Raw genomic sequence first — 25,025 nt, 5'->3', positions numbered from 1 at the left:
CCGCATCATTTTGTAATCCAGTATTAGCCTAACAGTTGATTTATCATACGAAAATAGGAAGAAAAAGAACTAAAAGAATATAGAGGTTGAGAAGAATACGCACCAATTTACACGGTAACGGAACTACTAAAAAGAATTCTGGGTGGCATTTAACCTCCCATTTCATCAAAAAAAAAAAAAAAATCTGAATTATGTCATATCAATCTCAAAGTGCTGTGAAGGAATTATTAACTAGATGGATTAGATCGACCGTGAAACTAAAGTGAATATTGACATGTAAAAACAGCGCACATTAAGATAATTTCATTATAGATCCATAATGAATCTGACCCATCCAATAATTTCTCGAATATCATGTTCCGAAGTATGATCATCCAAACTTTTTGAGAGTTGGCGTGGATAAATCTTACCAACCCAAGGTAGCAGTCCAGTAATCAACAAGTAATTCTTGCTGCATGATGAGATAGCTGCATCAAATGGAAATTTGGAGTTACTTTTCTGCTGCTGCGTGAAGGAGGTGTCATACAAGGAAAGGTCCAAGGAACAATCAAAATATTGAGATGATTGATGATTAAATAATTATGGAATGGTCGCCGTGATGGGAAAGATGCCATCTCTATTTCAACAGCTATTGTGGTTGGGGCTGGTTCGGAGTGGTGGGACTCAACACACGTGAATGTGGTCCCGACGCAGGACATTAAACAGTATGATTGGATTTTGAACATGCCACCATAAAGCACGGGTAATTAAATATGGTCTCTAAGAATCTCCGTCAACTTAGTTCTCTGGTGGCAACAAACCGTCCAATCACTGCGAAACTGTCGCTCTGGACCAGCTTGCTGTGCTACATGGGTTGTTTTCAGAATTTTTCCTTTGTGAGGGAGGAACCCGGCTATATGAAAGGATGCCCACATTTCATGTTGGAAAGTCATCAAACTTTTTTCTTTTTCATTTTTTTCTTGTTTTCACCATGGATTAAAATGTGTTCTAACTTGTGAAGGTCATGTTCAAATTTTAAACTAATAGCGTTTCTTCGGCCGATGTTCCTTTATCATCAAGCAGTGGACTCCTAAATGAGGAGTTTTCTGTTCTAACTTGTGAAGATCATGTTCAAATTTTAAACTAGTAGTGTTTCTTCGGCTGATGTTCCTTTATCATCAAGCGGTGGAGCAATTAGCTGTTCTAACTTGTGAAGATCATGCTCAAATTTTAAACTACTAGTGTTATTGACCCAAAAAAAAAAAAAAAACCACTAGTGATTCTTCGGCCAACGTGTTCCTTTATCATCAAGCAGTGGAATCCCAAATGAGCAATTAGCTAATTATTGAAGAGTTCCCTGGTTGCTGTACCTTGCGTTAGTCTTGGAGGGAAGAAGCTTTCAGCTTTTATTTTTCTTTTCCCCACTTTCCTCTTTCATTCTTTAATGGTAGATTTTTATATAGAGAAAAATATTAGCGCATGCACCATGCGTGTAGGACTTGGGAAAAAATAGTCTAGTCGTGAGCGTGACCTCACTTCTAACAGATTACTCTAAACTATGGAAGCACCCTTCTCAGAAAGTGACATAAAATTAATAGCACCAACACCATACCAAATTAAAAAAAAAAAAAAAGGGGGAAAAACGAAGAAAGAAATCAAAAGACATATGTTTCTTTACACAGGATTAGTTCAAGCCCTTCCATTTGTTAGCCACCTCGTTGAGGGTCTTGTAGGCGAGCCCATCCTCCTGCAGCCCTTTGATCCCCGCCTCTTGGAGCTCCTTCACCTGGCTCCTCACCCTCTTCCCCTCCTCCCCTTCCATCAACTCCTTCACGACCCTCGCAATCTCCTCCCTCCCGATCAACCCGTCCTCTCCTTCCTTGGGCCGCAGCGCCGCCTTCACCCCCTCCACCAGCATCACCGCATTCTGGCGCTGCTCCGCGTACAGCGGCCATGCGATCATCGGCACGCCGTTCACCACGCTCTCCAGCGTCGAATTCCACCCGCAATGCATCAAGAATCCGGCCGTCGCCCCATGGGCCAGCACTTGTATCTGTGGCGCCCACGATGGCACCACCAGCGCCCTATCCTTGGTCCGTGACACGAACCCTTCGGGCAGGTAGCCGAAAGGGTCACCCTTGCTCTGGGCGCTGAAGTAGGACCCACTGGTCTCCCCACTGTCGCTGGGGCTCCGGACCACCCACAGGAACCTCTGGCCGCTCATCTCCAATCCAAGGCCAGCTCCCACAGCTGCGCCTTGGGCAGGGTCCCACCGCTGCCGAACGACACGAACAGCACCGACCCATGTGGCTGCACGTCCAGCCACTTGAGGCACTCCGACCCGTCGATCCCCGCCGGTGAACCGGTCTGGATCAGAGGCCCGATGGGGTAGACCAGAGGCCTACCGGGTTCTTTTTCCCGGAGGATCTTGGCCGCCCCAGGCTCCATCGCGTCGAACGAGTTGACCAGGATTCCCTCGGCCTCGCGGTAGCGCCGGCCGTGGTGGACCATCCACTTGTAGCACTCGTTGGAACGGTCCTGGAGCGGGTGGAGGAGGTCCGGGCCCGGGATCGGCACGCAGCCCGACAGCTCCAGCGGGCCGGGGAGGTCCCGGTACTCGCACGACGTCGTCGCGTCCAAAGTCGGCAAATGTAATAAGAGGGAGAGCAACAATAGATTAGAAGGGAAGAACATGTAGTGAGGGATGCCGAGCTGTTTGGCGGCGTCGAAGGTGTCGGCGCCGAAGAGGTCGGTGATGAAGGCGACGAGGTTGGTGGAGGATTGGAGGTCTCGGAGGACGTCGAGGAGGGCGGGGACGGAGCGGGCGGCGGAGACGGACATGATGGTCTCGACGCGGGCGTCGGGGGGGAGGTCGTCGAGGGGGACGGGGGGTAGGGCGAGGGAGGAGATGGAAGGGGGCAGGGCCCCGAGGAAGGCGGATTGGGCCTTGGAGGCGGAGCTGGCGAGGGTGATGAAGGTGAGGGAGAAGCCATGGTGGGCGACCAGCCGCTTCGCGAGCTCGACCAGGGGGATCAAGTGGCCCATGCCCGGGGTCGGCAGCACCGCTAGGTGTGGGTTGGTCTTGGTGACGACTCCATTCGGCTCCATGGCTGGCCTAGCTCGAAGGATTGCGCTCTCTCTCTCTCTGTTGTTCGAGTTGTTGTTGGAGAGAGGATGAGGGAAATGGTTATATATATATAATCATGATGGCTGGGTTTTCGTTTGGCTGGTTCTGTTCAAGGGGTGACGTCTTTGTTTTGTACACGGATACGTGCGGGAGACAAGGTGGGGGAACGGACGGGGGATCGAGAGGAGGGGAGCTGAGGTAAGGAAAAGCGTAAGGCTTATGTAAGAGAGAGAGTTCATGGGTTTAACGTTCGCCACTGGGGACTGAAGGGTGGCTTCTAGAAGCTAGGCCTAGCTTTGTTTCGAGGGACACTTCTTACCTAACCAAGGTGGGGAACGGGATTTGACCACTGGCGATGTTTTCAGAAGGCTCTGGAGGTGTGGGAGCTGTGGGAGAGGGTCTGAATGGAGGGGAAATTGGAACGGGTTTGGATTCCATTCACGATTGTAGAGTTCTCCACGGTGCAAAATATCCATTTCAGAGTATCTTCTTGCGGTTGGATGGAAGGGTTCTTAAAGGTGAGGCTTGGTGATTGAATAGAAGATACTGCTGCCAGACTCCACGATCAAATTAGGCCAAAGTAAATTATGGCCGATATAGCAACCGAAGCTCTCTGATTGACCGTTGAATATGAAAAGAAGACTTTTTGCTGCATTTTTGTAATAAAAGATTTTTCAATGTTTAAATCGATCAAAATCCAAAGAATGATAAAAAAAAAAAGAAACGAAGATTGACATAGTAGGATTGTAAAAAAATTAACAGTAGAATGTGCTTGAGAAATTTAGCTGGAAGTCTACTTTCCCTTTCTGCTTATATAAAAAAGTCAGAAATCATTTCTTATGAGAATCTATGCAGGCGTGTATTTAGTTTCATATCAATTATTTACTAGAAAGATCTTACATACTTATACGGTATCAAAAAGTTCAAATAATATCTTTTAACTAGTCTTTTTGGATGAAGTCCCGTATTATGATAAATGATATCATAATCGATCAAGTTCATAACCTTTGTGAACTAAGAGATGCTGTAATATGAATATATTGGGATTGACCGTAGGTCGGTCATCATGTTTATGAATAGATGCATAAATTTGAATTTTTAGCCTATTGATTCTATCTTAGACAATATCAAGATAAGTTTAGTATGAAAATGAAGAGGCAGATGTGATATTAAAAGTCGCTCCCTATTTATGATGGAGCTTAATTACCTTTGTGATTGAATGTTGATATATATTCTTCCTTTTGTGGCCAATACCTTTCCCGCGTGTCCTTATAGTGGAATTTAGAATAGGGATTGCCAAAATGGTGGAACATAAAACACTTTATTCCCATAAAGATTCTTTTTGGTATTGTTGGAATTTGTTTTGATTTTCAAGAATGTTTTAGGCATTATACTTTTGATTTTACTATAATATTTATTGTTGCCAAAATTCAATATGACAGTGCTATGATGAAAGAAATTGTGGCATTGATCATATGATATGAACATAAGAGGAAGAAGTCCATTTATTGAAGTTTGTTTATTGGGAGACCTTCCGATGTCTACATTAGGTGAGAATTTTGGAAAAACTAATGTAGATTTGAGAGTATTAATGGGTATGTAATAGTCAAAGACCTTATCCAAAAAAATTAGTCGGAAGGTAATATTTTAGTTTCTTGATCCTATATAAATATTCAAATTTTTTCCAATGAATAATCGATGTAGGACTAAATACATACCCATATGAATCTTAATATACTCATTCCGTTTAAACCCTAATATCCTTGCTAGCCTATGGATCCAACTTTATGTTTTCATTTATAAACACCATGCTCAATCCATGATCAGTCTCAATAAATTCATATTACAGTATCTCCTAGTTCATATAAGTTATAGACCGCATTTGTTCTGATACTATTTGTAACAACTTAAGACCTCATCTTATAACAAGACTAGTGGAAAGTATAATTGGGGTTCCTTGATCCTATATAAGTATCCAAATTCTTTCCAACGAATAACTATAGTGGAACTAAATATATGCACATATAAACTCTCACAGAATGTGAAGAGTGTGAAAAAAGCAAAGAAAAAAAACATACCAAAAGATCTCCCGAGCAACATTTACATAGGATGTAGTGCAGTGCTCATTAGTGAAAAAGATGAATGTGCATCTTAACTGCTCAATAAGCATATGTGCATGTCACGCCCCCGACCCGAGATTATGAATCGAGGGTCATGGCAACCGCCGCATACTCATAGAAAACTCTTCCCATAAGCATGCAAGGCATCTTATCATGTTATCTTAAAACAACAGCAGAATAATTAGTCAATAATTTAAATCCAAAACATAATGACCTAAAAAAAATTTTTCTAATAATGTCTCAATAAATTCAACAATGATTCATAGTCCTTACATCAAATTCAATAAGACTTTCAACCAAAAATAAAAGTACAGAGATTCTGCTTCTGATCACTCTTCCATTCATATCTTGTATCATCTTAATTCCTCAACATCTGTAAAAATAATAAAATAAGAGGTAATGAGCTAGACAGCCCAGTAAGCAATGATCACTTTTCAACAGATTTCATCAGGTATTTAAGTAAATAATCATTTATAGAAAATAAGCATATATAATTCATTAATTCGAAATCAATTTCCAATTATGCAATATAATTTATGCCAAATTCATTTCTTTTTCAAAAATTCAAGTTTCTTTCCTAATTTTAATTTCTTTTGTTCTTCAATTCTTTTCGTCAACCATGAGCTATGACCATATTTTTTCTGTGGCAGGGTCATAATACCGCGTATCTGCTTGCGGTAGGCTGCGAATCATCTGACAGCCATGTCCTTTGAAACTGCTGGTCTCGCTGGCGGTTTATCGTTGGTCTCTCTGGCGACATATCGCTGGTCTCGCTGGTCTCGCTGGCAACATAAACCCTCAGGACAATCAATTGCCAACGTATATGCCCCCATTGGCAAGGTCCTTTACATAGTCAGGTTGTCAATTCATAATATTTCTTATATCATAATTCTTCATAAATCATATTTCATATTCTAATTTCGATAATAAAACATATAATCATGTAGTATCGAAATCAATCAATGTAATGCATCATGAAATCAATTTGTTCAATCATGCTTCATTATAACATTTCAAATAAAATATTTTTATAACAAAATACCATTCATCAAATTCATGCATCGTTTCACAAATCATGTCAGAAAAATACATTATAATTTGCCAATAAATCTAGAAAAAGTGAAACATTACTTACCTCGAATGCATTCCAATAAATTCACATAATTCTATAAATTTTCTTCCAAAAATTTTGTTCGTAGATCATATTGCGATATCCCATGATCAAACATCCACAATCCTATACAGAATCAATTTTAATAATTAGAAAGAATACGAATACCATATTTCAACGATTTAGATTGGGTCCGATCATCTAATTTCATCTAATCAAAATCTAATTAAGACCTAAACGATCTAAAGTTTGACTATCAGATCAAATCGGATTCGAAGTGATAGGACCAAGGTTTCTTCATCGATTTCATAAAATCAAGTGGAGAGAGAAAATCAGAGGAGAGAGAATTCATGAGGTACAATTCGAATTGATCAGACGACACAATCCAACATTACGATTGATCCAATATCTCGATTGGTGAAATCAACATGATCAAATCAAGTCATGGCTAGATAGAAATCATGGATGATCGAATCTAAAGATTCATGATCTGATTAAGGTGGGTGCCAATACGCTGTCTGACAATCATGGATCAGAGTTCTTCATTAGAATCAGATCAGGACTATTAAAAAAAATTTCTTCATTCACTAACCTTTTTAGAAAGAGAATCAATCAAGAGAGAGAATATTTTAGAGAGAGAAAATTCTAGAGAGAGAAAACTCTAGAGAGAGAAAACTCATCTTGAATTCTTCAGACAATATGATTCAATAAATCCGATCGATCAGATCAAATCATGCTAAGATTATCATGTAGATAATTTAATAAAATTATGAGAAATAAAATCTAAAAATACCTGATCTGATCAAAGTGGATGTCGGTGTACCGTCCGACAATCACAGATCAAAAATCCATCACGAGGATCATTTAAATTCATCATCATTCTTCTCAAAATTTTAAAAATCTTATGAGAGAGAAATAATCTAGAAGGAGGATTTTAGAGAGAGAAAGTCCAATTCTAGAGAGAGAAAATACTAGTTTAGGCTGAAGAGAGAAAGGAAAGAGAGAAAAAATTTTTTTCTCATATTTTATTATTTATATCATTATTTATTAATTAATTTAATAATTTTTCTTTTCTTTTCTCTTCTTTTCTTTCTTTCTTTTTTTTTCTTTTTCTTCACGGAAGAAAGGAGAGAAAATCCTATTATTATTATTATATTATTATTATATTATTTTTTTCTTCTTTTTCTCTTTTTTTTCTTTTTCTTTTTCTTTTTCTTTTCCTTCTTTTTCTTTTCTTTTTCTTTTCTTTTCCTTCTTCTTCTTCTTCTTTTCTTCTTCTTTTCCCATGGGTTTCTTTGGGCCGAAACAGGGGATCGTGAGGTCCCCTCGTTGGTGTTCCGACCGGCGGCGCAACCAGCGTGGGGCGGCCGTCGGTAGAAGGAGAGGTTACCCGCGGCAAGAGGAGGCCAAACCGGTGGTCAGCGTGACCACCGACGTCGGAAAAAATGGCAAAAAGGAAGGTTCTTTCGCAACAAAATTCGGCGACTTCGGTCGCTGGCGAGCGTGCACATCGGCACGGAAAGGAAGGGAGAGAAGAGAGGAAGGGGAGGAGGCTTACCTCCGTCGCCGGCGAAGCTTTTCCGGTGAGAAATTGGACGGCACAGGGACGGTCTTTCGCGATGGATTTTCCGACGATCTCTACCATTTTGCTCCGAAATTTCTCGATGAGAGGAGAGAGGAGGGTTCTCCTCCTTAAATAGGGCTAGAGGGAGCTCGTCTCCGACTCCGATTGGGAGCCGGCGAGAGGAGGAAGGGAGTCTCCCTTTTTTTTTTTTTTTTTTTGTTCATTTGGGCTTGGCTGGGATTCTTACATGGGCTGGGCTGGGCCGGGCTATCACATTCTTCCCCTCTAAAAAAAATTTCGTCCTCAAAATTTTTTTTGCTTGAGTCTTCATAGTTTCTTACTTGAATCACATCCTCAAATATTTCAATATTCTAATTCTTGATATAAATTCATTCTTAAATCATTTCATAAGAGAAAAGTCGGTAGATCAAATATCTATCTGAAACGGAACCATTCATTTTCTTATTTATCAAATCAACGTCTTAAAGATTTTCAATGTTTCAAGATTTTGAAATTATGATCTCATTTCTTATAAAATCATGTTCAATATCTCACGACTCAAATTAAAATTAAATCCATCTCTTGTAGGTAGAAGAAAATCAATGTCTCTATTCTTGCATAAGAACTTCATTCATCATCATCATTCATTTTTTTTTAAATATTAACCACTCTTAATTTCAACCCATCATAAGATAGGAAAACATACTTCTATGAATCATATGATGACATCCTAATCAATCAAAATTCAAAAATATTTTTTCTTATTCGTACTTTCAAAGGTTAAAGATTTATCATTTCAATCTCATTCTCGAACTTTTAATATTTTATTTCTCGATGCAACTTCATCATTAAGTCATTTCATAAAGATCAATATCACCATTATTGATTGAATCAATATCACTGTTTCTAGTCATCGAAATTTTTCTTACTCAAATCCTCAAACTCTTAAATATTCTAATTCTTGAAGCAAATTTTTATCATTAAGTCATTCCATAATAAAAATTAATAACTCAAAAATTGATCTAAATCTAAACTATATTTTTCTTATAATCAAAATCAATGTCTCTATTCTAAGTAAGTATATCAATTTTCTTTATCTAAACATTAACAACTCTTAATTAATCGATTCATTATCAAATTAAATAACTCCAATCCATCTTTTGTAGAACAATCGTCAATATCAATAGATAACCTCAATCTTTTTCATTTAGTCAGAAAAATAATAATGATCAAAAGAGTTCAAACTTTAAATTTTATTATATCCTGGAGATAAATATTTGAGTATAATAATCTAAGATCGAAATCATTATTCGATAAACAATCTCAAATTCCTCCTAATAAATAGAGAATTATAAAATTTAATTCTAGGATAGAAAAATTTTATCTCTAAATATTTTAAATCTAAAATAAAAAATTAAAGGTCCACTCATCCTAGAATTAGGATGCTAATTATTTTTGTAGCATAATAGGTGAAAGCACTACTTTTTAAAAAATTACATTAGGGATATCCAAAAATTATTCTTTCCAATATCAATGAATTTATTGTATCAAATAATATCATTTATCATAATTCTTTAACTCAAAGGGTCAACATTCCTGACTTACTCAAAGTAATCCAGATTACCATGCTTCCGCTGCGCACTCTGTTCTAACAATCAAAATTTCTTACCTTCATCAACAAAAAATTTTGATCAAATTATTTCTTTACCTTATCAATAGAAAAGATCTAAAATTTCAAATTTCAATTGAAGTCAAAGATTAACTTTCAATTCTCATTCATACTTTTACTGGTATACAATAATCTTGATTAACCCTTGAGTCCAATATCATATTTAAACCATCATATAGATTTACTATAATCAATATGAATCAAATCTTAATTCTCATATCAATTCAATTTGATAATTTTCAAATCAAAATCTTTATAAGTCAAGTCAATGAAAAAAAATCCTTCAATGCTCTACCAAATTTGGACATAATTAGAATATATATAGATTTCAAATCATTAATATTTTTTTTTAAATTTCTATCATCAGGATCTTCAATATCTATCAAATATCCTTTCATAACAATCATACAAGCTTCAAAAAATCAAATCTCTATTTAATAGTAGATTCAATTAGGGACCTCGTTAACAAAAGCAAAGGAACTCCATATCAATTCTTAAATCCAAAATTTCTAAATTGTAAATTCACATGGATCTCTTAATCTGAAATAAATATAAATCAGATCTTTTATCTTAATCTAAAGATATCAATTTTTCATTAACAACCTCAACAATAATATCAGAAAATCTCTTGATCAACTTAGATACGAAATCTTTAAATTAAAATTTCATACACATCATGTAGTCTCCAAGAGACATAATAAGATCTATTTTCTAGATCTAAGGATGATGATTAAAGATTTCAGTATGATGAATATTCTACAACCTCATAATCGATTTCATCAATAGGTTTCTTTATAATATCCTCAAATATGCATTCATCCTAATATACCACTTTATATATAATCAACATACCAAATTCAATTTCGATAAATATGCATTCATCCTAAGATTTTTCTTAGTCCATCTTGGAATAATATTTTATTATCAAATCTTTACCTTACCAATAATAGTCAACTTCTCAACTAAAAGTAATATCATAGTATTATTCTCACATCGAATTTAAACTTACGATTCACTTGAATAACTAATGATCAAATTAATAACCATAATGCACAATAAAATTTTAGGTCAATCCTTTTGTGATTACTTTCGATCAAGATCTAAGTAATCATATCATGATCTATAGATCATCCATCATATTTCAAACTCCATATGTCATAATCTCTTGCGATCCTTTTATACATAATCTCAATGTTTAATCAAAAATTATAAATATTTCTCCCACTACAATCATCAAAGATCTACACTATAATGTCCCTGGTGTCCATCCACTTACACCTATTCTATATCTGATTCTATGTTTCATAATTCATCCACTTATGCTCTGATACCACTTTAATTGTCACGCCTCCGATCCGAGATTATGAATCGAGGGTCATGGCAACCGCCGCATACTCATAGAAAACTCTTCCCATAAGCATGCAAGGTATCTTATCATATTATCTTAAAACAATAGCGGAATAATTAGTCAATAATTTAAATCCAAAATATAATGACCTAAAAATTTTTTTCCTAATAATGTCTCAATAAATTCAATAATGATTCATAGTCCTTACGTCAAATTCAATAAGACTTTCAACCGAAAATAAAAGTACAGAGATTCTGCTTCTGATCACTCTTCCATTCATATCTTGTATCATCTTAATTCCTCAACATCTGTAAAAACAGTAAAATAGGAGGTAATGAGCTAGACAACCCAGTAAGCAATGATCACTTTTCAACAGATTTCATCAGGCATTTAAGTAAATAATCATTTATAGAAAATAAGCATATATAGTTCATTAATTCGAAATCAATTTCCAATTATGCAATATAATTTATGCCAAATTCATTTCTTTTTCGAAAATTCAAGTTTCTTTCCAGATTTCAATTTCTTTTGTTCTTCAATTCTTTTCGTCAACCATGAGCTATGACCATATTTTTCTTGTGGTAGGATCATAATACCACGTATCTGCTTGCGGTAGGCTGCGAATCATCTGGCAGCCATGTCCTTTGGAACCGCTGATCTCGCTGGCGGTTTGTCGCTGGTCTCCTGCGTGTCGCTGGTCTCGCTGGCGACATAAATCCTCAGGACAATCAATTGCCATCGTATATGCCCCCATTGGCAGGGTCCTTTACATAGTCAGGTTGTCAATTCATAATGTTTCTTATATCATAATTCTTCATAAATCATATTTCATATTCTAATTTCGATAATAAAATATATAATTATGTAGTATCAAAATCAATCAATGTAATGCATCATGAAATCAATATGTTCAATCATGCTTCATCATAACATTTTAAATAAGATATTTTCATAACAAAATACCATTCATCAAATTCATGCATCATTTCACAAATCATGTCAGAAAAATATATTATAATTTATCGATAAATCTAGAAAAAGTGAAACATTACTTACCTCGAATGCATTCCAATAAATCCACATAATTCTATAAATTTTCTTCCAAAAATTCTGTTCGTAGATCATATTGCGATATCCCATGATCAAACATCCACAATCCTATACAGAATCAATTTCAATAATTAGAAAGAATACGAATACCATATTTCAACGGTTTAGATTGGGTCCGATCATCTAATTTCATCTAATCAAAATCTAATTAGGACCTAAACGATCCAAAGTTTGACTATCAGATCAAATCGGATTCGAAGTGATAGGACCAAGGTTTCTTCATCGATTTCATAAAATCAAGTGGAGAGAGAAAATTAGAGGAGAGAGAATTCATGAGGTACAATTCGAATTGATCAGACGACACAATCCAATATTACAATTGGTCCAATATCTCGATTGATGAAATCAACATGATCAAATCAAGTCACGGCTAGATAGAAATCATGAACGATCAAATCTAAAGATTCATGGTCTGATTAAGGTGGGTGCCAGTACGCTGTCTGACAATCATGGATCAGAGTTCTTCATTAAAATCAGATCAGGACTATTAAAAGAAATTTCTTCATTCACTAACCTTTTTAGAGAGAGAATCAATCAAGAGAGAGAAATTTTAGAGAGAGAAAATTCTAGAGAGAAAACTTTAGAGAGAGAAAACTCATCTTGAATTTTTCAGATAATATGATTCAATAAATCCGATCGATCAGATCAAATCATGCTAAGATTATCATGTAGATAATTTAATAAAATCATGAGAAATAAAATCTAAAATACCTGATCTGATCAAAGTGGATGTCGGTGTACCGTCCGACAATCACAGATCAAAAATTCATCACGATGATCATTTAAATTCATCATCATTCTTCTCAAAATTTTAAAAATCTTAAGAGAAAGAAATAATCTAGAGGGAGGATTCTAGAGAGAGAAAGTCCAATTCTAGAGAGAGAAAATACTAGTTCAGGCTGAAGAGAGAGAGGAAAGAGAGAGAAACTCTCTTTCTCATATTTTATTATTTATATCATTATTTATTAATTAATTTAATAAATTTTTTTTTCTTTTCTCTTCTTTTCTTTCTTTCTTTTTTTTTCTTTTTCTTTTTCTTCACGAGAGAAAGGAGAGAAAATCCTATTATTATTATTATATTATTTTTTCTTCTTTTTTCCTTTTTTTTCTTTTCTTTTTCTTTTTTTTCCTTCTTTTTCTTTTCTTTTTCTTTTCTTTTCCTTCTTCTTCTTTTCTTCTTCTTTTCCCGTGGGTTTCTTTGGGCCGAAACAGGGGACCATGAGGTCCCCTCGTTGGTGTTCCGACCGGCGACGCAACCAGCGTGGGGCAGCCGTCGGCAGGAGGAGAGGCGACCCGATGGCAAGAGGAGGCCAAACCGATGGTCGGCGGTGACCACCGACGTCGGAAAAAAATGGCAAAAAGGAAGGTTCTTCCGCAACAAAATCCGACGACTCCGGTCGCCGGCGAGCGTGCACATCGGCACGGAAAGGAAGGGAGAGAAGAGAGGAATGGAGGAGGCTTATCTCCGTCGCCGGCGAAGCTTTTCCGGCGAGAAATTGGACGGCACAGGAACGGTCTTCTGCGGTGGATTTTCTGGCGTTCTCTACCGTTTTGCCCCAGGATTTCTCGATGAAAGGAGAGAGGAGGGTTCTCCTCCTTAAATAGGGCTGGAGGGAGCTCGTCTCCGACTCCGATTGGGAGCCGACGAGAGAAGGAAGAAGACTCCTGTCTTTCTATTTTTTTTTTTTTTTTGTTCGTTTGGGCTTGCTGGATTCTTACATGGGCTGGGCCGGGCTATCACAGTGCACAACATGCATCTGCTTAATTGGGCACGATTATGGGCCGAGCTATAATCATCTATCGTTAGAGCAGATCTAAAAAGCATTATGGCATGTTTAATGATGGCCACATGGCAAACCTCATTGATCCATTGGATGATATCAATAAAGGTTGGATTCGAGGTATATCAATACATATTAATATTTTGATTTATTCTTAATTTCTTCTTTTTTTTATGGTGCTGCATATAGATCAAAGGAGATGGCTAACAGGCTAAGCCAATAATTTATGTGAAGTCGAAGCCACAGAGCGTGTAGCTCATGTTAGAAAAAAATATTACGAAAATTGTAGGGAAATTTTGATTCTATCCGTCGTATCTGAAAAATAATTGAAAGTTATACGAAGAAGAAAGATTTGATAGAATTATTTTTAATATTTGAGAGATTTTGCTTTTAACTTGTACTTGCATATCAAGGGAAAAAAAAAGCATTTCTCGTTTGTGCTTGTGCTTTTCTCAAGGTTGACGATAGGGGGGGTAATCGATCGTTAGCGGTGGTTTTTGGACCATCTGGCGTCGAACAAAAACAACAACAAAATTAAAAGAAAAAAAAAAACTTGCAATTTCGTTTGACTACAGTGCCTATTATGGATTTACTGTATGAATTCTCCCCCCACCCCCGGCCCTTTTTCTGGTGGGATAATGGAGAATGCTAAACCTGATGTAGGAAAAATCAGAGTATGGAGTGTCCAGTTCGTGTCACATAAACCGGATGTGCGTCTGGACAAAGGAGCATGGGTGTTTCATGCGTCCCACAAGTCTGTTTCACCTAAATGCATATGTGAGTTATCTATTAATTACGGGTTCTCTACGCTATTTATGTAGGGATGATAAAGATGATAAAGACGTAATTGGACCTGTTGGCTCCCACCAAAAGCTTCTAGACAATGGAGAGGATTATGGACCAAACGTTTTATATTTGATTTACAAGTTGAATCATATGGTCATTTTCTTTCTTGGTCACATCATTACACCATGTGAGATGTTATTGCAACTTAATTTAGGACACATTTGATTGGAAGGAGATAAGCTTTGGGATGGAAATGAGAATAAATGATTCTCACTCAAGCTCTTGGGTTAAAAGCCATCCTATTCCCAATTCCATTCTATGAGAGAATGGAATGCTTCAAATCTCTAAAATTCAATTTCGATTCTTCTTCTAGTATTTAAATCCCATTCTATCATATTTACTTAAAAATTTTAATTTTTCAAAAACTTCTTTGATTAATTAATTTTTTAAAAATATCTCTCTATTTAATTAATTTTTAATATCCATTTCAATTTCAACCATTAATTAAATAAATTAAAGAATATAGTCATTTCAATTTTCATTCCTATTCATTCTAATTTCGATTTCGATTGCGAACCAAACACATCTTTAATGTTTTCTAAAATGAGAGCCTACCACCTGACCTTATCCAAAAAAAAAATTCAAAAAACAAAGCCCTAACAATAAATGGAGATAACAATGCTGAAGGAGAGCATGCCTATATGGATTCATTATATATTGTTTAGGACTCAACGATTGGACCAGATTCATAGAGAGTTTTGGATATATTCAAACTTCACAATACACCCAACTCACTAGCTTTCTAAGATCTGCATCTCTCCTGCAAAAAAGATCTACTTTGCGAACCAAACACCTCTTTAATGTTTTCTAAAATGAAAGCCTGCCACCACTTGACCTTATCCAACAAAAAAAAAAAAAAAATCCACAAAGAATGGCTCTAACAATAAATGGAGATAATAATGCTAGAGGAGAGCATACCTATATGGATTTATTGTATATTATTTAAGATTCAACGATTGAACCAGATTCATAGAGAATTTTGGATATATTCAAACTTCAAAATATACCCAACTCACTAGCTTTTTAAGATCCGCATCTCTCCTGCAACAAAGATCTCCTCTGCAAATAAAATAGATCTTTAATGTTTTCTAAAATGAGAGCATGCCACCTGACCTTATCTAACAAAAAAAAAAAAAATCCATAAAAGAGATCTCTAACAATAAATGGAGATAATATTGTTGAAGGAGAGCATGCCTATATGGATTCATTGTATATTATTTTGGACTCAACGATTGGATCAGATTCATAGAAAGTTTTGGATATGTTCAAACTTTAAAATATACCCAGCTCACTAGCTTTTTAAGATCCGCATCTCTCTTGCAAAAAAGATCTACTTTGCGAACCAAACACATTTTTAATGTTTTTTAAAATGAGAGCCTGCCACCACTTGACCATATCCAACCAAAAAAAAAAAAAAAATCCACAAAAAAAAGCTCTAACAATAAATGGAGATAATAATGCTAGAGGAGAGCATATCTATATGGATTCATTATATATTATTTAGGACTCAACGATTGAACCAGATTTATAGAGAATTTTGGATATATTCGAACTTCAAAATATACCCAGCTCACTAGCTTTCTAAGATCCGTATCTCTCCTGCAAAAAAATCTCCTCTACAAATAAAATAGATCTTTAATATTTTCTAAAATGAAAGCATGCCACCTGACTTTATCCAACAAAAAAAAAAAAAAAATCATAAAAGAGAACATGCCTATATGGATTCATTATATATTATTTTGGACTCAACAATCGGATCAGATTCATAGAGAGTTTTGGATACGTTCAAACTTCAAAATAGCCCCAACCCACTAACTTTTTAAGATCCACAAGTCTCCAGCAAAAAAAAATCTACTACTAAATTTGATATTAAATAATAGACACGGTTTCTATCCATAATAATAATAATAATAATAATAATAATAATAATAATAATAGAGATGGTGAGTTTTCAATGCCAATGTTGCATTTTGAACCTAAGGCCAATAAATGATTGGTGCTTTTACATGATATGATGATTCACAGCAATACAATAAAACAATTATAATGATTACTATATGCCAATATTTTCTATTACCAAAACTATTAGTATAAATTTTTGTAGCTGTCATGAGCCCAATGTGAGTTGGCAACGAGCTGACTGCAAAAAATCCACTATTACATAATAAAAATATTAATACATTCCTGTTTCACCGATAATAATTATGTGATAACGGCTTACGATGGCTCTACGTCATAAGTCATAACTATTAATTTATTGAGCAAGAAGGTGGCAAGGTCCCGCCTGCCATTCCACGTAGGCAAGTTTGTGTCATGAAAAGACTGTACATCAAGTCTCACCCAAAAAATAAAAATAAAAAAACCGCTCATAAATAATACTAGAATATGATACTGCCAGCGTCCTTTTCCCCTCTTACAACTCATATAGCTTCACATGGGAAGAGGGCCACCTAAGCAAAAGGAGAACGTGAAAAACGAATTCTTTTTTTTTTTTGGTAACAGTACAGCGAATTCTTTTGGTACCTCCACGTTCAGCTTATATTTTCCTACTTCTCAATATTTGTCGTAATCTATCTTTAGCTCTGGCGTCAACGATTTTATAATATAAAAAATAGATGAATATCCTTCGCTATTTCTTTTGGCCAAGTATGGAGGCTTGGAGCCAATATTTTAGCTTTCAAAATTTTAAATTCATCAAATATCATACTACAAAGTGTCTTGATTCATTTGCAAATTCTGTACCAATTTGGGTGATGAAATTCCAATTTTAGGATGGTTTTGAGGGTATGAGCTTATATTTTGTTTCTTAGATCTTGGGATAAAAAAATAAATAAATAATTGAAGAAGTTGAATACGTGTTTGCCTAGATATATTTTAAAAATACTACCTATATTTTCTACCATTTTGTCGTTCGCAGACTACAAATTTGAAGAAAAGCATGTCTTCTTTCATGTCTTGCGACATATACCATGCAGTTTGTCGGGCGTGTTCCAAATAAAGAAAGTGCAACATCTGAAACTGAGCCGAAGAGAAATATAAAATAATTAGTTTGCCAGACGTACATTACCTGCCACCCCTTTATAGATATCCACTCTTTTAACTATAATAGCACAGTACAGCAATTACTACCCGATATATCCATACAATGCCTCTAATTTGTTAATCATGCCATAATTAAAGGTAATTGCTGAGTATTCAGCACCTAAAGCAAACATGACATCATTGGTGAAGTGACATAGCACCTGCTCTATGACTGTATTCAGAATGAGACCTAGCGGCTTCTTTGCCTTTTTTTTTTCCATGAGGAAGGATTCCTGTGGTGTGTGCACCGCATCACAGGATGTGGTGTATCCATATATAGCATTCACCATAAGATGAATGGCTGTACACAATAAGATGTGGATCCATGCATAGCATCCATCACAGGATGAACGGCCATGCACAGATGTGAACCGTATGATGCACAATATGTATGCTATTTGATGGCTGTCTATTCTATAATGATGACCATGTGCGAGCACACGATGTTTTGCAGTGTCATGCATGCACTCTCTTTTTGCACTATGCATTCATGGGAATTTCTTCTGGGCCCAAGTAACATTGGCTCCTAGCGAGTTCTACCTAAATCCACACTTCTTTTGACCTTTTTCTGAAACAAAAGGAACTCTCTTTACTATAATACACGCAAGACGCAACCAATGACATCATTTTTTTGCTCTCTTTACCTAGGAACCAATTTGAAAGCTTGATTCCAGAAGGCACGAAATCTGTGGGACTAACAGGCTAGAACATCGAGAAATGAACTGGGTTGAAACTGGAAACTTGACAAGTCTGATCACGAGAACAGGCCGGCCCATCATCACAGTGTGGGTCGGGCCAGGCCATGAGATTTTACTTATATTAAGACCCGAATATTGTAGCAAACAACCTCCTTCTTCCTGTGCCAAAATTGCTACAACCTCCTTCTTTCTGTGCCAAAAGTCTATCATCCGCATCAATCTAGCATTGGACGGAAATGTATGGTAAGTGTTTCTTCTTGCTCAAAGATGTCAAATAATGATGAACACCCAGTTAGTGATTAAGAATGATGGGTAAATATAATGCCAATTGTAGATGAAGGATCAAAATTTCACTTATTTATAATTTTTCTAGCAAATATTATGTACACATATAATTATTTTCAATCTTATAAAGCTGCCACTATTTTACGTGGCAGGTTTGTAGTTTAGTCCAAATAAAGATGTTGCAATAGCAATTGGTCTCTCCTTCGTACGTTGAGAGGAGAACTTGTCTTGGGAGGTGATTCCAATGATGACTTGTGGCCATGAGTTAGCTCTACATGTTGGCTATTGACTCTCTTGGAACCCTCTTTAGTTTATTATAATACACACTGTTCAACCCTATATGTTACTTTATTTATACTCACCTTTCTTCTTCTTCGATCACCCATCGGTGAAGAGTTATTTTGGAGGTCTAATCATAGAGAAACATGACAACCGTTCATTACAGTATACAGATGCCAACACAGAAGGAACTCTTTCTTGTTTTTTCCCTTACACGGATACATATGTACTAACTGTGTACTAACGTACTTGTTTATCTCCCATTTTGGAACATGTTGTTGTCTAGTTTTTGTGTCTGATTTCTACGTCTTAATTTTGTCCGCTGTGTTGCAGGCTTCTTGGGGTTTTGTATTTGAACAGTAATATGAATGAAAAAATTTATATGCTTCTACCAAAAAAAAAAAAAAAGTCAGAAGGTTAACCTGATCCTACTTTAGAAAGTTTTTCAAAAACGGTATACCTATATCTCAAGGTTCTAACTAAGAGTGAAAATAGACCAGACTGTTTATCTAAATAAATCAGATATGAGTTTTTAAAAAGATTTATTTAAATAAATAGATTAGACCTAAAATTTCAAAGCCTAACTTAAAAGTCTGCAGGTAGCCTGTATAAATTATATATATATATATATATATATATATATATATATATAAATTATAATTTTATTAATATGTATAATTAATTGATTATTAAGATACTATTTTTTACTTTCTATTTGATTCAAGTTATATTGTCTGTAATTTGAGGCCTCTTAATTAGAGATAGAAAATTATTATGTTTGATAGGCTTTTGGATCTGTATTGAGGTCTTAAAGGCCTAGATTTGTTGGCCTATTTAAAGATCTTAGGAGGTGTTTGGTTCACGATCAAAATCGAAATCGGAATAGGAATCGGAATGGATTAGAATCGAAATCGGAATAGGTTAATCCCTCGAAGTATTTGGTTCGTGCTCGGAATCAAAATCGGAATAGATGATTCTCATTATTGCTGCTTGGTTTATACAAAGATAGAAATTGAAATCTACTCAAATTTTTATTTTTATTCTTAACTAAAATTTTTAAAAATTTATTATTTTAAAAATTGATATTAAATAAAAATTAAATATTTTAATAATATTTTTAATTTTTTTAAAAAATTAAAAAAAATTAAAAATCAAACTAGAAATAGAAGCTAATCAATGACATGACAGTGAAAAATGAATCCTTTTTTTTGGAATCTACGACAGTTCAATAATTTATAAGAAGGGAAAAAGGTAGGAAAAAATAGTTCTATGATTTTTAAAAAGAGATGATTCCCATCTCTTTCCAATGCTTCCCTAGATTCTCTCTTTTCGAGCCCCCCAAAGCCCAACAGCAGCACCAACGCCAGCAGCGAGAGGTCGAGGTTGATCTCTCCGCACTACCCCTTAGATTGGAAGAAATCGTCGTTCTCTTCCAGTCTGTCACCAAACCCAAGGTCAAGTACCAACAGCTCCTTCATTATGGTGCCCAGCTCCCTCCTCTTGACCCTTGCTTCAAGACCGACGACCATCGCATCCACGGCTGCATCTCCCAAGTCAGGGTCTACGCCTTCCACGACGCAGACGACCATGCCACCATCTGCTTCGAGGCGGACTCCGACTCCGTGCTCACCAAGGGATTGGCCGTGCTCCCCGTCTTCAGCCTCTCTGGTGCCTCTGCTCCCGTCATTGCCTCCATCCCGCCCGGCTTCGTCCACTTGCTCAGCCTCTAATAGAGCCTTACATGTTGATGATTGCGTTCGTCGCCGCGAATTCCCTTCGAAACCAAGCAATGATCGCATCCCGAGCAAACGCCTCCACCCCCACCGCTGCCCCAATCATTGCCTCTGCAATTTTTTTTTTTATCTCATTCCACTGGAATGAGATTTTGACTCCATTGAGGTGAATCTAAATTTAGTTACTCCCATTCATCTTTAGAATGGGAATACTAAACAATTGTAATAGAAGTCATCCATTCTGATTTCTATTCCAAATCTTAATTATCTCTATCAAACACTCCCTTAATGTCTATAGATCTTTAAATAGGCTTTCAGACTAGGTCAAATTTTTTTATTTGTAAAACAGACCAGGCCGAGCCTCATTTTAAGCATGAACTAATCCAACAGACTAGGCTCAGGCTAGTATTTTACGATACAGACCTGGTCTGTTTAAGCCAAAGCCTGATTTGGCCTGGTCTATTTCCACTCATAGTTCCAACTAACTATTGAAAATAATGTTCAGGTTACAAGTATTTAAAGTGAAAAAAAAAAAGGAAAAGAAAAAAAAAAAAAAAAAGAGAGATTCTGGATGGTGACCAGTATATGTATACAGTTAGTCACAGCATATGAGAACGTACAAGACCCATATAGAGTTCCGATGTTTGTATTGGATTGTGAAATCTATGTGATACCTCTAATGTTCTCCCAACTTCACACTTTGGAATATCAATACATGTATAATTCGTATAATTTTATGAAAAATCATAAAACTCATACATAAAAAAACAACAACTTGTTCTCCTTCATGCAATCAAAATATAATCTTGTGCAATTCGTAATTCATAATTATGTAATTAAGATACATGTAATTTATTCCATATATCTGCCTCACGTTATGCTCAGGCCACGGATTGCAGAGGCTCCATATAACCAGTCCCATTTTTCACATCATTAAAGAGGCCCACCAAATGTGGTTCTTTCTGTCAGGTTGTTTAAATAGTGGCTTGGTGTCCATTATGAGTCCTGCATTTGTGGCAGCTCATTATCTGCCTCCTGCCAGCACCATAATGAACTTCTACATGGGTGGGCAGAGTCGTGTTTGGGTGTGAGCAGTATATCGTTCACAGTAAAGCTTGCCTGATCGGCTGATCCGGCTCTGATTTAATGCTCGAGCTCGAATTCACAAAGAGATCTCGGAGATAAAAGAGCTAGTCTTGGCCCGGAAAAGCTAGCATGTTGAAGGTTTGTCAACCACGTAGCTAAAGGTCCATTTGTTCATGAAACCAATGAGAAATATATATAATCCACAGGTTTTATTAGACGGTTTTGTTAACCAGCCACTGGAGACCCACAGGGAAAGTTAATAATGAAATGGTCAACAATATATATCAGGCTTAACATCCCTTTGTATGTGATCGAAAACATGCAACCACAATAACTAATTAAAAAGTATCAAAATAACAAAGATGATGACCGGAACAATCACCAAGCCGCACATGAGTGACGATGTTAAGCTTGATACATAGTGTTGATTCTTTCAGTATTAGTTAAATTTTTAGAATCGATTGGTTAGTTAACAGGTTAGGTTATCGTTGATCTAGTATCTGGCAAGTTAAAAATAAAAAGGTGAAACATACATTATAGAAGGTCAAACAATTTGTTAATTTGTGATGATAAAGGATGACATGATGGATAATAAGAAAGAAAATAAAGGTGATTATAGCATGTCATTAGCAAGAACCAAGCTTTCAATTGATGTAAGAGCCGAGTCATAAGTTGTGAGTTGAAGTAATCGTGGTTTTAGGAAGTGGTTCTGATCAACAATATTTTATTTCTTTGGTTCTTCTAATTAACCTGATCACTGATCATTTATCTTAATTTTTTTTTAATTGATGCTAAGAATTCCTTCATGTATTTTAAAATTTCTTTTTGTATTTATTTCACATAAAGCTTTCATATATTCATCCAAATTAAGGATAGCTCTGTCACGTTAGATCGATTAGATTCTTAGTTTGATTAGCAAACATCTGCTACCTGAAAACTCGAAAACTCAACTCAAAAACTAGAAAAATTAAAAACTCAGCTACTTATTGGATGAATCACCAATCCAACTTAGTAAGTTTCGGCCCTTGGAAAGTGTTTAGCATCAATATATATTTCATATTATCTACATGATTTATACATATTTTATTTAATATTATCCGTACATATTTCATTTAAATATTTTCATAAATATCTGGATCTCCAATCCAATCTAGATTGTGAAAATCAAAAGAATTGAGTTTTCAAGATTTTAAATGATATTTTATTACGATTTTCATTTCAAGTTTTGTCCCATTCAACTCAAACCTGTCATCAGCCCTAAAGATCAGCTTCAAAGCTACAAGGGAAAGATGTCCCTTGTCTCCTCTTTTCACTAACAAAAATCATCCTCTCTCACCTAGCTGAACAGGTATGAACTCAAACAAACCAAAGAGAAAGAAAAAGATAGAGAGCGAGAGAGCGCATGAATCAGAAAAAGCAATACAACAAAAACAATCAAATAACAATAAAAATGCCAAACGAACAGAAACGTCAATAAGAAACAAATATTTAAATCACTATTCTATCTAAATATGTGGAGCTAAAAATATTCCAGTGTCATTTTGATGAAACTGAATTGAGGAAGAAAACCTATTTCATACATACATCCAAGCATCGCACTGCCTGTTATAATTTTGTGATCAGAGGTACCTCCTCATAATATATGTTCTGAAGTATACCTTTCCTGATAAAACCAAACATGCCTTCGAGTTAAAGAAAAATTAGCAGTAAACATTCTCTTGTTTTTTTTTAAAAAAAAAAAATAATTGAGAGGAAGCAGTAAACGGCCGACAGCCAACCCCACCAAAGATCCAGCTCAAGCTACTCGAGTCTTCGTTGATCAATTAGCTGCAAGTCAAAATTGCAAGGTCCAACGATCCTGCAAGAGATGAGCAACACATGCTGAAACCACATGAACGTACGGAATATTCCCTCACGACGCCACCTTCAGTTGGCCGGCGGTGGTGCTCGTGAACCGTTCCGACATGGTGCTACTCACCGACGAGTCGAGATCCGGTGACCCGAAATCCTTTTCGCAGACCTCCGGTATCGAAGCAAGACTGCCGGATCGCCAATAAACACCATGGTAGCCATGTTCATCATGCTGGTAAGTTTGGAGCCGCACCCTGAACGTAGGTCTTAACCGGAGCACGGATCGGAGGAGCTTGTGAAGTGATTTGTAGAATTTGGAGTGCTTCTTTGTCTTGCCGGAAGGCGGCGGTGGCAGTGGAGGGTGCTCGGATAAGTGCGGCATGGAGAGGCACCTGGAGGCGATGGCGGAGTCGAGTTGCCGCTTGAAGGATTTAAGCTCGAAGGAGTCGTAGAGAGAGCTGCCACAATCCCATACAAGAGAGTTAGCAGGGATTTGGTTTTGGTCTTTATCCATGTTATACTACAAAGTAGAAGAAAGAAGGAGAAAGGCAGGATAAAGAGGTGGTGGAAAGGAGAGGAGGTATATGGAAGGGATTGAGAGGGAGGTTGAAATTGGAGAGGCTTTACAAGTGGATGGACGCGGCCCAAACGCGTTGCCAACGCTAAGGAAGCATCACGATCTCTCCACCAACACCAGTAAATAGTGGCTGGAGCGAACTGGTGTTTGTTTCAGCTTTCCACTCGGTAAATTTGTGTCTTAATGAGGGGCGCTTCTCACGAGTGCAATAACTGAGTATAAGTCCTAAGTTTGAAAGAAAAGCTTGCAATTTACCTTGCTGGGGTACATCTGTCCAGAGATTCAGGCAAACGGGGTTACATGGAGTTGACCAGCTAATGAATTGCATGGCCCTAAATAATGACATTAAACTACTTTCCTTGCTCCGCACGATCTCTCTCTGTCCACTTGTTTCGGGAAAGTAGGAAAGTCCTCCCATGATGGACAAGCAAAACCATTTAAAATTGCTTATTAAAATTAGAACACGGGAGGAGGGATCACATTTTGATTGATTAACGAGAGGTAGGGTGGGTAATGAAAAAAATATTTAACTTTTAGAATCCATTTGGTTGGGATGCGTTAGATTGTGAAATAATTTAATAATTTTTAAAAATTATTTATTTAAAAAAATAATTATACAAAAAAATAAATTTTAATATATTTGATTAATAAAAAAAAATTTTCAAAAAATAACACTGAAAAAATATTATTATATTTGATTGGATGTAAATCTATATAGAAATATGGTCAAATTTATAAATATATTTTTCAATATAAAATAATTTTTTAATATTAAATATT

At 36.2% G+C, this 25,025-nt stretch overlaps 2 protein-coding genes across 2 annotated transcripts; both read right to left on the bottom strand.

Moving 5' to 3' along the window:
- Nucleotides 1-1,549: 1,549 nt before the first annotated feature.
- LOC105048221 (hydroquinone glucosyltransferase) lies at nt 1,550-3,155 on the bottom strand. The gene is given in 2 exon segments (XM_010927464.4): nt 1,550-2,217; nt 2,220-3,155. Coding segments are annotated over 2 exon segments (1,422 nt in total). The 5' UTR covers nt 3,088-3,155; the 3' UTR covers nt 1,550-1,663.
- An 18,292-nt stretch (nt 3,156-21,447) lies between these two features.
- LOC105048222 (uncharacterized) lies at nt 21,448-24,279 on the bottom strand. Its single transcript, XM_010927465.4, has one exon. The coding sequence runs from the start codon at nt 24,180-24,182 to the stop codon at nt 23,730-23,732; it is 453 nt and encodes a 150-aa protein (XP_010925767.1). The 5' UTR covers nt 24,183-24,279; the 3' UTR covers nt 21,448-23,729.
- Between the last annotated feature and the right edge of the window lie 746 nt (nt 24,280-25,025).

This window comes from Elaeis guineensis, chromosome 7, assembly GCF_000442705.2.
Source record: "Elaeis guineensis isolate ETL-2024a chromosome 7, EG11, whole genome shotgun sequence".
Taxonomy (NCBI): Eukaryota; Viridiplantae; Streptophyta; class Magnoliopsida; order Arecales; family Arecaceae; genus Elaeis; species Elaeis guineensis.
This window is presented reverse-complemented; position numbering and strand designations above follow the sequence as displayed.